The following is a 13,442-nucleotide window of genomic DNA, read 5'->3' on the forward strand; positions in this document are numbered from 1 at the left end:
CCCTATCTCGTCAGAAGTTGCTGCGACCGCCGCCGTATTTGCCAATAATTCGATTCGGTGATCTATCAATGATGCGCGTTGTGTGGGGCAAAATCTCGTCGAATCGCCTGTAAATGTTTTACTTTGTTGTTGCATGATGGGCAAAAGCACGATGTGCGCATCACCACATGAGCTTCGCTCTCAAGATTGCTGCCGCTAACTTACGCAGGTGAGGTGTGCGATGTTTTTGCATTAATTGTCACATGTCAACTCGTTTGATTAGGTTGCATGCGCGCTGATTCAGGATACTCTTTTACGCAGAACCCCAGTGGAAAAAATTTACAATGTAGTTAAGTATATCTGATCTGCACCATTAAGAATCGCAATGAGATGGATTGTTAATATAAAAGGTGAGCTGGGAGGAGATATGTCCCAGTTCTCCACACATGCTGCATGTCTGACACTTCACTTTATGCAATTACTTTACTTTACTCCATCTTTACTCCATCTCCTCCACTTCACTTTGCTTTACTCCATCACTTTATGCAATCCTGAGCAGTAGGTAGCACTTCTAGTCTATAAGACGGCGTGAACGGTGCCACGGGAGAGCAGGGGAGAGTAAACTCTTAAAAAAATGATTTGACCATTCACACGAAATATGTCGATGTCTCATGGAAAGAGTAAGACTTACCAAGCCACCTGCCAGTCTGCCTATGGTGCTTGTCACATAGGGGAGAATATGGGGAAAACATGAAGTTATTAGCTAGGTATTCGATTCCCAGTCAATGCCAACATCGCACAGGCCTCCTCATGTAAACGGCTGGCGGCGCTATCCTCCTCAGACCCCCCGACCATGCCTCGCAAATGCAAGCGAAAATCAGACATCGGGTTAATGCCTATGGCCCGAATGAAGGCGGCGGACGACGAGGTTGTCGAGAAGGGACAATCAGTCAGAGCTGTGGCTGCTGACCTCAATTTCCAAGATCAACACAGGCAGTGTACGTCAGCCACTGCCGGATTGTATCCGGAGCCCGCATGAAACCGGCACATCACCACTCATCATGGGCACTCATCATCGTCACTCATCATGGACAGATAGGGTGAACCGTCATGTGTTTGTCCGGACAGTTTAAGAGCAGTTTTGTACCCACAATGGCCAAGTGTGTAAGTGTATAACCGTACTCATTGGCAGCAGAGATGAACGTAACCACCCCTTATATTTTTCTGGGGTCCATTTATTTTTTCTGCCATCTTCCGTGGCCAAAATATACAAGTAGTCCAGCCTGCCCAAAAAGGTCTTGGGAGCCGGACCTCACCGACTGCAGTGGAGGTTAGTCCATGGTGGCAGCTGAAGGATCGTCCAAATGCGCAAAACAAACTCACAGCTGAACAAAGATCAGTGATCAGTAAAAACTCAAATGGATTACTCGCATCCTGAAAAGCTATAGCATAGTGTCGTATACCTTCCTAAATGCCCCCACTTACTTTTAAGCTGCCGTGTTTCTCCTGGCCACGGCTAAATTCAACCAACGTGAAAGTGTTATGTGCGTGGATAAATGAAACACCCAAGCACGTCTGAGCAAGGAGTCCTGAAAGTCGGGAGTGGATGCTCCGTCCTAGACGACAAAACCAAATTTTACTATGCCTTGGCTAGTGTTGATTTCAAACATTCTGTCTTGAAGCTTGACTTTGGGATATGTCGCAGGTCTCCACACTTCCCTTCATGGAAGCCAGGGGACAGCCACGCAAAGGTCTCCATTGGCACGTGCTCCCTCTATTCTCAAACTTATTACATACATAAATGTTTGCACAAATGTTTGTTGACAAAAAAAAATCGGGCAGAGAATTAAAATCAAACGATACGAAAGCACGTGATGTTTTTGCGTCATGACAAGACGTTCGCGAGTCTGTAGCGCGCTTGACTGGGCTTTCGGTGCCATTTTCGGAGTCTGGTCCCCCATATTGCGAATTCCTGAGTACGCCCCTGCTGGAAACGGCGCACCGCTCCGTTTGTGCAGCGGCTGTTGTTTCGCATTCTGTGTCCAGATATCGGAGGCAAGACTCGGCTAGATGGCGGGCGCCTTAACAGTCGGTAAACCTGCTTCGGTGCTGACAGGCGTCAGCCATCTCCGTCATCCCGCTAAGTGAATGTGAAACAAAGCCGCCCGGCGCGTCACGTTGAACGGGCGCGTGACAGCCCTACAACTGCGCTTCTCGGGAGGGTGAAGCCAGCCAGCTGGTGCGGGTAGCTGTGGGTACTTCTTGGAAAAGTGCTTTCTTGTTGTTTCAAAAGTTGTTACCGTGTTTATTGGTTCCGTAACAAACACATTACGCATTGATATGTGCAGGTAGGCACTGCACTCTTACACTTGTCAGTGCCTACATTATCCCACCATTGGTGGAGAAGTGGGATGCGTGCCCACGATATACGATATCCAATCAGTGGTGGAAAATAAGCAATGCGATGTGCCACGCACACTAACGTGCACCTAACACACGTGGGAATTATCCGAAGAGTTGGTGGATCAAAACTCCTTTTTAACAGACGGTCGAGTAGCCGATTGACCAACACACCCTCGGGTCTGGGGTTGATTTTACCCCCCTATACCTCAAAAATGAGAAAGCTGGAGGCACCAAATGCATAGGGTGAGCTAGCCTATACGTTAACTCACTTGTGTCAAAATGTATGACTACTAGGTCATGGCCTTCAGGTCAAATAAAGGGAAGCAATGTGAAACTCTAGACTGGTGCTCAAACCTCCTCATGAAACCGCCCTGAACCTAGATACTTAAAACGCGTTGAAACCGCCTTGAACCTAGATATCTAAGCAAAATGTCCATGATGTTTATTTTAAGTAAGTGAACCTTTTTGACCTTTAAAAGATTATGGTGACCAAAATCCTACCAGGCTGTTTCCATTTTTACATTTGAAGAAGCGTCCAGGACTACGCTAGGCGGTAAGTTGCTGAGAACAAAATGTTGAATGGGGTTCTTTTAGGTCAGTGACCTACGCTGACCTGTAATTAGTCCACGGAAGATTCTGTTGCAGCCGCTGTTACAAAAATCGAAATGAGCATCGGAAACTGCCCCGAAACTGAAACTGAAAAGTAAAAAACGGCCTGGGTTTGACCACGATCTGATCTTCACACCTGATTCAAGGTCGACAAAATTTGTTGTTTTCCTATATTCCATTGTCAATTTTTTGTCTAATAAACTATCTTAGGGGCGTGTCGGTTTCTGTTACACTCAGTCGTCGCATCAAATTGAGCGGTTTTCTAGAAATTGCGTTCTTTGACAGCCACAGCCTGACTTTGACTTGCCGTCTGTCAGCGACCTTCACAATCCATGTAATTCTTTAAGGCAAAATATTTGCCATTCATGTGCCGACAACTACGCAAAGTTCGGCGCAGCTGAGCCGTGCCTTTCTGAAATAATTCTGGAGAACCCTCGAGGGGCTGATTTCCTTCCGAGCACGTGCTAAATGAAGTAAATTTAAAATATTAAACAGACGTGGGGACATAAACTTAGTTTTAGCCCACTTCATCTTTTCAGAGTCATCTTTTTCAACTTCACATTGTGAATATCCCTGACCATCTTCGGCCGCTTGGATACCTTCGATAATAATAGTCTCCATATACTCATAACATTCTCCAATTTTTTTTAAAATTCTCGTGTTTTGGGCCATGCAGCGCCAAAGCACCCCCACCTACCGAAAAACATGTCGGAGACTGGTGGCAGCCTCCGCGTCATTGACGAACCCTAGTCCATTGATATTGGTGATGAGGCGCGATCACGCTCACAGCAGGCATTCCTTGACCGCGGACTGCTTCATGATCACAGCGGGCACTTTTTGACCGCGGACTGCTTCACGATCACAGCAGGCATTCCTTGACCGCGGACTGCTTCAGGTCACTCTGCGTTCTGGGGCCGCTTGATCGTTTCGGAACCTTGGCTGTTTTGTGGGTCGTTGCTTATCCCCAGCACTTAAGCGTGTAGAGGCCCTTTTTTAATATTCGTGTTCCACCTTGATGGATGTGGGGCTTCTTAATAGTTATGAAAGATTGTTGACTGTTCTTCGTGATCGTCTGCAGACCCCCTGAACGACAAAGGCTGTTAAATTATCTCGAGGCAAGGGACCCAAAACTCTTTGGACTTCAGGAGGCCCAGAAGTGCTTCAGGAATTTTGAAATTCCCTAATCCCTAAACAACAGACCAATGATCCCTAAAGCCATGTTGGTCTGCTTTTGCCCTTTTATGTAGCCTTGAGGAACACGTCGTTGGCACCTGACCGTTTTGGACCCGTCAACATTTCGGTCTAGGGCTGCATCGCCCTCTGGTGGTTTTCTAGTACTTTCCCGTGAAATTTAAGTAATCTCATGAAGGAGTGGTAACCACCTTCGGTGTAAGATATTTACGGAATCCATTCGCGGCCTTGCCATTCGATTATAGTTTCTGCAGCCATGTAACAATGCTCCCTCATCCCCCGGAGACGCCACCGCTGGCACTGACTTACCGAAATGGAATGCTCTACCTGATGAGAATCATGTGTCGCCTGCATATGCTACACCGATCTAGGCAGGCAAATCCCATCTCTCAAAATGTTTGGGCTGTGGTGAATAACAAGGCCCCAGCCGATGTTGCGGGCTGACTCGGGTGTATGCGTCGAGGAGCATATTTCTAATTAGACCTAATGCTGAAGGCTTCGCTGCGGCCGCTTTTTAACTCGTCAGATTCGAAAACAGATTTTGCTGCTGGGAGATGGCCGTCGTTGCCTATCTCTGTGTGCATCGCATCAATGAGCCGAAATGGGCAAAGCACCTCTCCCCGTTTTTTAGACGGGGCGTTGAGGGTCATAAAATTATTCGATCGAGTGGCACTGGGCCCGGGGCCTCGTTCAGCTCACCAGGTTGCTCGTGAGCACTGACTCGGCCACTGCAAATGATCGGAATCACATGCATTACTGTGGAACGGTGACCGCCAATGCGTACAAACACCGTGAAAACCCTACCAAACGATTTGCGGGAATGTTAGGCTACCCAGCGTTTCAGCCTAAGGGAGGGCCCCGCCAGTTCGTGGCTCCTCTCTACCGGGAATACGTGCAATTAGTTCCAACTGTGGTGGGAGGTACAACGTTTGATTGATGATGACCTGATGACTGGACGGGTTAGCTGTGCCCGCTATCGGGCCTCAACACTGCCTACATATACGAACCTAGTCTAGCGAACTACCCACTTACGTGCGTGACTACTGGGCCGTAACAGAACAGAATCTCGGATCCCGTTTCTTCGTTGGCGAAATTTTGTATCACATATCCTAGTGAAATATTTCTTCGCTTGCATAAAATCATGCATGGAGATCTTCGTAAACGCAAATATTCGTTGCCAACTTCATCTGAACATGCATTTGCCGCACAAAACTTTATATCCGAAAAGCCAAGTGTGTCCAATATTGCACATGACGTATACGCAATCAATCGTGTCGTATTGTTTCGCATTCCAGTTTTTTATTGCAGCTCTTGCTATGCACATTTCTTGGTGTTGCATTTCTTCGTATGTGATCAATCTATATCGCACATTTTCCTTCGGCATTCTCTTCGATTCGTTCGAGTTTTTTATTTGCAATTCCTCGCAAAGAGGGATTCGGGGATTTGGGAGTGATTTGATCGAGCCTAACTCAGATAGTGAGCAAGTTAGTGCACAAATCAGATGCAATTCTGGCATGGACGGAAACACGGGTATGTTGCGTAGCACGACACGCGCGCCTTTTAGTCAGTTTGAGAACCACGCGCGATTACCGACCGACCGACCGATAAGAAGCATGCTTTGGGAGGACTTGGGTTCCTTCTGGGTTGCATCTGATCCCTTTGTATGCTTTATGAGTCGTGCAGCGTTTTTGTGCACATAATTCATCGTATTTGGAGGTACGCATGCACGAGCAAAGCTTCGTCGTTCGTGCGCAACTCTCACCATCATATGGTGAGGAACAACTACTAGCTACTAATTTATAAAAGCACGTATACATTGATGACATTGGTTTAAATCGACGATTGGCCCTAGTTGTTTTAAAATGGAAGATCAGCAGGTGGCAATGAATAATGTGCGAAAAATCAACACCGCGCCATGTGTGTCTAACTGGGCACTCAACATTTCAAGCTGACACAAATGTGCCATCTTCACTGCTTCGCATTTGTATAGATATCTGTGGAAACTGTGCAACAGATATTGGATTCAAAACGTGCACGTGAGCATAATTTCCACATATAACGGCCACCAATCAGCTCTCAACCAATGTTGTGCAACCTATGCAAAATTCTGATACGAATTACGTTTTGTGCTTCATAATACAATATTTTATGCATTCTTTCTTGTTCATGCGGGAGTAAGACATGTAATCGAATTACTTCAAATAGCGCTACAACAGTGAATGTGTAAATACTCAAGCGCCTGAAACTCACGGATAAATATGCAAGACCACCACGAAAGGGGCCACAAGACGAGCACCGAACGATATTTGGTTCACCACACATCCAGCACCACTGCGGGCCACCTCTCAGGAGATTGAAGAGCTACAATTGAGTGCTGACGCTCAAACGTTCCATAACACAATCAAAGAATGACGCAATGAGGATCGTATTTATTAAATAGGTATATTTTGTTCTCACTTCATCATATCCGATCTTACTTCATCATATCCAATTCTTGCTTCAATATCTCCCAATATGGAACATTCCCTTTAAACAAGGCATAATCGACGGAGTCCTGTGTAGGACTGTCTCCTAGGATAAGGGAATGTTCCTCCATACGAGGCACAGATGGCCTAGGTTGTCTTGGTGGCGAACAGCCGTGTCGACTGCAGAGGGCGCCGTTTCTGTGAAGCGAACTCCAACGCGGGCATCTCATTGGCCCGGGTATGGAAGACTGACAGCTGGGCTAGATGAAGGGATAAGGGCCACCAGCAGATAGTCAGCCCTTCACCCCATTCATAGTCATGTATGGAGACAGAGAACCGTGAGATACACGATGGAGTGATGCAAGGATCCTGCTAAGAACGATAGATTGTGGGGAAAAAGAGGAAGGAGAAGACAGGAGGGAACGACGGAGCAGCCATGCGGATAAAGAGACGCTAACGTTTATGATTTGCCATCAGATAAACCATGCGAACGAATGCTTGCGCAAAAAAATGTAGTGCAAAGAACTACCTGTGCGGAGATGTGCCATGTGAAGAAACGCAGCCCGGAATCGCATGCACGTATAAGTGTGCTACGAAAAATCGCGCGCATAAAAGAACGCGATGTGAATGAATGTTTGTATGAAAAATCATGATACGGAAAATTAATTCGAAGGAATGAGTTCGTTACGAAATGCGATACAAATAACTGAGCCTGCAAAGTTCTACGGAAAACGAGCATTCATGCATATACATTTGCATCCAAGGATTTGCAGTAGGGTCATGTGTTTACGAGGCGTTGTGCACACAACTACGACATGAATGTCTGCATGCGAAGTTTTTTGTACGGAATACGAAGAAAACATGCACGTGAGCAAAATTTTTTCAGAGGAAGGGAAGATATCAAACTTTTCCGAAATATGCGAATATGAACCAAATTTCGGCGAATCCGCCCATCATGTAGTGCAAACTTTTTGGCTCTGGGAGGGGGGGGGGGAAGAGCCCCAGTGGTCTTTACCTTGCCAACGCCCCGCTGATAAATGCCATACGAAGTTTTGCCCGGTTACCTAGGGCAGCAGCCAACATCTCTAATTTATTCAAAATCCAAATAATCCCAAGATAACTATTTCAAGGCATGTACTCATCGACGACAATAAGTTTAACACATTGATAGAAGGACGATATCATGGTAGTATGGATCCACTTGAGGAATTGACCATGCATGTAAATAAAAATTACACGGACTGGAGTCAGCAAAAACGTACAGGCACTGCCACCTATCGCAAAAGGTAAAAACTAAAGGTTTATTTTATATGCATAGGGTTTTGGCTCCGTTGGTGATAGAACGTAGAATATATCCATCATGGTCTTCGTACCCAACCCTTACACCACACCAACACCAGATGATAGGCGCATTGGCGTGAGCATAACGTAGCCATGCTTGGACTGGTGCTGGCGCTGGTATCGGTCGAATCTCCCGGTCTTGCCAAACCGACCCATCACTCCAGCCCGGCCGACGCCGGCCCACCACCGGCTGCCGGCATCTCGGCATACACCAGCGTCTTCCAACTGCAATACACATGCCGTTTCTCGTCCAGGGGTGGCGGTCCATCCAACCAGGGGAGGTGATCAGGGACAATGAGCGTGCAGCATGTCTCCGCGCACAAGACTCACAAGAGCACGAGTTACTGCAGGAAACTGAAAGCCACTACACGACCGCAGACTACGTGGGAAAGTAAGCAACACATTTTTATCGAGTTTCAGAATAGACCTCGGGCTTTTTTGGAGACTGGGCCTCCTTGCACTCGTTGGGAGCGTAATCAACAAACCGTGCCCATGCATTTCATAATGTGCATGCTTATACAGAAGGATGAAGCGTTCAGCAAGATTTGCGCGATCGCTTGCTAACACAACAACCATTTGCACGCTAAATGTAACTTCACTCGTCTTTCTGCCAACACTTCCTTGTATTCGTTGGGAGCGTAATCAACAAACCGTGCCCATGCATTTCATAATGTGCATGCTTATACAGAAGGATGAAGCGTTCAGGAAGATATGCGCGATCGCTTGCTAACACAACAACCATTTGCACGCTAAATGTAACTCCATTTGTCTTTCTACCAACACTTCCCTTATGATTGACTCCATTCCCTGTTCTCGCCCGATGTCAACCGCCACCGACCAGGAGACATTTCCGCTGGAGCGCCGAAATTTGAGCCTCAGAGATATCCGGGATATCCAAAAATCAGAGATATCCGGGCCAACAGTTCGTTGCCAGGTCTTTATTACAAATAATAGCACGTTTAACGACTTCACAATGGCGAACACAGCGTATGACGATGAGAGCCCTCGCCCACGGCCCATGTCGGGCCGAGGTGGGCGCCGGTCAGTTGAGCCGGGCGGGCGCCAGCGACTGGTACAGCTTGGTGACGGCCGTGTGCACCGTGTTGCGGAAGATCTCGTCGTCCTCGCACGTGACCGTCATGTCGGCCAGGTCGATATCCGCGCGCCGCCCGCCACACGTTACGTAGAACTTGTCGCCCTTGAAGAACTTGGGCACCGACTCGTCGCCGAACATCTCCTGCAGCGTCTCGATCAGACACTCCTTGTAGTGCATGCGGTCGAACTTGAGCGGCCGCGTGGGCGCGTCGACGCGCGTCGTCTCGGCCTTCAGCACGGCCGCCAGCACGGCGTCGGCCAGCATGTCGGCGCCCGGACTGGCCACCCACTCGAGCACGGCCGTCTGGCCGTCCAGCGTGACGGTGACGGCCTTGAACAGGCGCCACTGGTGGCGGCCCTTGGCCGGCTCGAAGTCGGCCGCGATGTTGGACAGCACGTACTGCAGCAGCTGCGGCGAGCCGGAGAAGTGCACGCTCAGCCGCTGCGACACCTGGCTCTGCGTCATGTCCGTGTACTTGCCGAGCTCGTCGGGCGAGAGCAGGTGGTAGCTGAAGTTGCGCTTGACCAGCACGCCGGCGAGGTGGCGGCCGTCGGTGGGCGGCTCCATGGCCAGCGTGCCCATCACCTTGGCCATCTTCTCGCCGCGGAAGTGCAGCGTCACGGCCACAGTGTTGCGCGGGTTGTGGATCTGGACGGCGCCGCGCTGCGGGTCGGCGGCGTACTCGCGCAGCAGCGCCTCTTTCAGGCGCGACATCACGTTCTGCTCGCCGTGCACCAGCACGATGTGCGGCGGGCGCAGCTGCTGGATGAAGTCGGACGTCTGCGCGTAGTCGGTGTGCGCCGAGAACGAGATATAGTCGACGGACATCTTGAGCGGTAGCTTCTGGCCGGACATGGTGTTCACCTCGTCCGGCTCCGAGAGAAGGTGCTTGGCCAGCGTGCCCTCGACGCAGTAGCCGGCGATGATGACGCCGTTCTTGGGGTCGGTGCACCACGACTCGAAGAGCTCGCGCGACAGGCCACTCTGCATCATGCCCGGCGAGGCCATGATGACGCACGGCCCGACGTCGTCGAAGTGGTCGATGCCCTTCAGGTTCTGGATGTGCTTGAACACGAACGGGTTGTTGACGGCGATCTGACGGCGGATGCGCTCGTTCATGGCGTTCACGTACGTCTGGTACACGGCCATGCACTTCTTGGCGAGCGACGAGGCGTAGTAGATGGGCACGTCGTGCAGTTCCGGGTGCTGCGCCCAGTACTCGTCCAGGATCAGCTGCAGCTCCTGCGCGCGGCCGAGCGCGAACACCGGGATCAGGCAGCGGCCGCCGCGCTGCACGATGTCGTGGACCACGCCCGTGAACCGACTCTCGCGGTCCTCGCGCTTCTCGTGGATGTGCGTGCCGTACGTCGACTCGATGATGAGCACGTCCGGCTGGATGGTCGGCATCTCGGCCACCATCAGGTGGCGGTCCTCCTGGCGCGAGAAGTCGCCCGTGTACAGGATCTTGACGCCGGCGATCTCGATCATGAACATGGCGGCGCCGAGCACGTGGCCGGCGTGGTACGCCCAGAACTTGACGCCACGCACGTCCTTCTCCTCGTGGAAGTTGATGGTCTCGATCTTGTCCATGGTGGCCTCCAGGTCGGCCTCCGTGTACAGCATCTGCTCGGTGGCGATGTTGGACACCTTGATGTAGTCGGCAAGCAGCCAGCGGTAGATGGCCTTAGTGGCGTGCGTCATGAAGCAGCGGCCCTTGAACGTGGTTTTCTGCAGGAACCAGGGCAGCGAGCCGCAGTGGTCCAAGTGAAAGTGACTCACCAGCAGCAGGTCCACCTCCTCGGCGTTGATCATGTCAACAAAGGGCAGCGCGTCCATGCCAGAGAGGCCCGGGTGGATGCCACAGTCGAGCATGATCTTCTTGCCCTTGAACTCGAGCATGATGCAGGAGCGGCCCACCTCCTGGCCGGCGCCCAGGGGCCGGATCAGCAGCTGGTCCAGCTCGTCCATCGTCGGGCTCAGAGATCAGCGTTGCTGCCACTGCCACCCACACGCGCACTGCAGGCACACAACAGCCACACAGCAGTCAGTGAGACTGGTGGTGCACACAAGGGAAGAACAGCCTGGGCCTATGATGCCTGCCTCATCACATATAGATCAGGGGCTCCATCTGTCTGATTGAGACATTCCTGTTGCCACAATTGCAGAATGGGAGATGGGGAAGAGGGAAGTGCTGCATTATTAAGGCCCAAGTTAGACAGACATCCCCAAGCCAAAGTGAACAGGCCATGCTTAACCCAGCCATAGGAACGCCCTTAACGAAGATGGGGTCCAGCTTTGGGATGTACCAAGCCCACACAGAGCAGCATCTCCCAATCCCAAACAAAGCTGTGGCCCAAGCTTACACAGCAGTGTTCCAAGTGCTGGCAGAGGGGCGCATCAGACCCTAAGGAGAATGGAGCTGTGGTAGAGGAGCAGCTTAGTGGCTAATGCTCTGGAAGAGGGGTGCCCCAAGGCAAAGGACAAGAGCATTCCCAAGACTATTAGTGGAGGGAACTCTGAAGCAGAGCTAAAGGTGCTCCCAAAGCCCAGGAGAGACACTTCTAACTATAGGTAAAGGATCATCCCTAAATGCAAGTACAGCAGTTTTCCTAGTCAAAACAGAGGGGTGTGCGAAGTCTACGGGCAGACAAGAGTCCTGAGCCCCACTGCGGGGAACTCAATCCCCAGAAAAATTCAATCTCAATCTGCAGATGCATCAGGATTCAGGCAGAGGGTATCCATAAATGTAGGCAGAATGACACTCAAGGCTTCAGCAGAGGTGCATACCTCACTCTAAAGGTATAAAGGCCAACACATGGCAAGAGAGGTACAAGGGCTCATGTAGGAGTGTGTCTGAAGACAGGGTAGTGTCATGCAAGGGGCTAGGTTAATGGACATACTAAGCCTGGTTGGACCTACTTAGTCCCCAGATACATGGGAAATGCTGGAATCAAGAACAAGGTTTCAACAAACCCAGGTACAGAAGTGCTCAACATTGAGAGCACAGTCAAGTTTGAGGGTAGATTCGACAATAGTGCAAAGGTCAATTCTAAACTTACAAGGAACAGTGCCCCAGGTCTGGGTCTGTGTGTGCATCTCATGAAGGAAGGCACATGGAATGGCTGCATGAGAATTACAAAGCCAAGCTGTAATGTTTCCTCAGCAAGGCCTACCATTGACAATAAAACTGATACCATAGGACTCCTGGAATACACCCATTATATAATAAATGCTGACCTGTGCTTAACACCCAACAGAAGCATACCATGCCACAGTATGTTGGCAGTATTCCAGTTAAGTAAACTCTGTAAGCAGTAAGCCCTCAAGGTCTCACTCCTGTGTGTCAGTATATTTTAGGTGAAAAACAATCCAAAATATAAAAGTGTCCAAGTAACAAGAATAGGCCCAAATCTGGGCACAAGTAAGCACTATGGGGGTGATGATTAGGTTGTTCTTTGTGCAAATTAATTAGGGCCATGCAATACTCAAACTGATAATGTAGCCTTACTTCTTACTTATCATAAAATGGCACATATGGTCTGCATTAGGACAACAAATAAGTGACAAAGATGACTTTGCTTTGAGTAAATCTTATCGTCTGTAGTATTTTCAGCCTTTGAGTCTGGTCAAACCATGATGAAAAAATGTTCAAGTCACACAAAAAGAAACTGGGTGAAAATAGCCAGCTCCCCACATTCCAAACCATTTTCATTAGCCAGGTACTTTATCTTTATCCTGTAACATCCCACCATATGCATGACTTTACCAAATGATTCACAAAATTTATCACCCAAACACAACAATTCTAGCTTCTCAAGAACCCTTGGCTCAACATGGCTTTAAATGGATTACAGTTGAAAAATTTCATTTCCAGGGTAGCTTAAATCCATTTCAGGTACACCAGAACGTGAACAGAAAACTCACGCTTCACTGGTGTGACGCTTCCCGCCAGCCGCAGGGACTTTATTGACAGGGCTATACCAAACCCAGTGAATGGACCAGTCACACGATTGTACAGCCTATGTTACCCGCGATGCGCTATAGAAATCCAGAATTTCCAGCAGGTCCCAAGAGTCGGCCCCCAACCCATGTTCCATCCATCGCCGGATTTTTCCCGCCTGCCAAGAGCATAATAGCGACCTGTGACTGCTTGTCTTATTTGCGCTAAATTTGTATTAAAAGTTAAGGATGTGCTAGGCAGATTTAAACAACCAGTATCTCCATCAATGGCATTATGTCAGAAATTTTAGCATTTATAAAGTACAAGAAAAATTCCAAAAGCATTCTTACCTCAATATTTAGCTTTATTTCAATTACATACAATACACAATAGCTCCTGTGACTTGGGAGCGCCCTGA

The 13,442-nt window shown here is 49.3% G+C and overlaps 1 protein-coding gene across 1 annotated transcript; it reads right to left on the reverse strand.

Annotated features, from left to right (window-relative positions):
• Positions 1-8,911: 8,911 nt before the first annotated feature.
• On the reverse strand, positions 8,912-13,192 carry Cpsf73 (cleavage and polyadenylation specificity factor 73). Its single transcript, XM_037226336.1, has 2 exons — positions 13,009-13,192; positions 8,912-11,100 (listed from the first exon to the last, which is right to left on the reverse strand). Exon 2 carries the CDS (start codon positions 11,050-11,052, stop codon positions 9,031-9,033), a length of 2,022 nt encoding a protein of 673 aa, XP_037082231.1. The 5' UTR covers positions 11,053-11,100; positions 13,009-13,192; the 3' UTR covers positions 8,912-9,030.
• Positions 13,193-13,442: the final 250 nt, after the last annotated feature.

Source organism: Pollicipes pollicipes, unplaced genomic scaffold (assembly GCF_011947565.3).
Source record: "Pollicipes pollicipes isolate AB1234 unplaced genomic scaffold, Ppol_2.1 Scaffold_2555;HRSCAF=2994_pilon_pilon_pilon, whole genome shotgun sequence".
Classification (NCBI taxonomy): domain Eukaryota; kingdom Metazoa; phylum Arthropoda; class Thecostraca; order Pollicipedomorpha; family Pollicipedidae; genus Pollicipes; species Pollicipes pollicipes.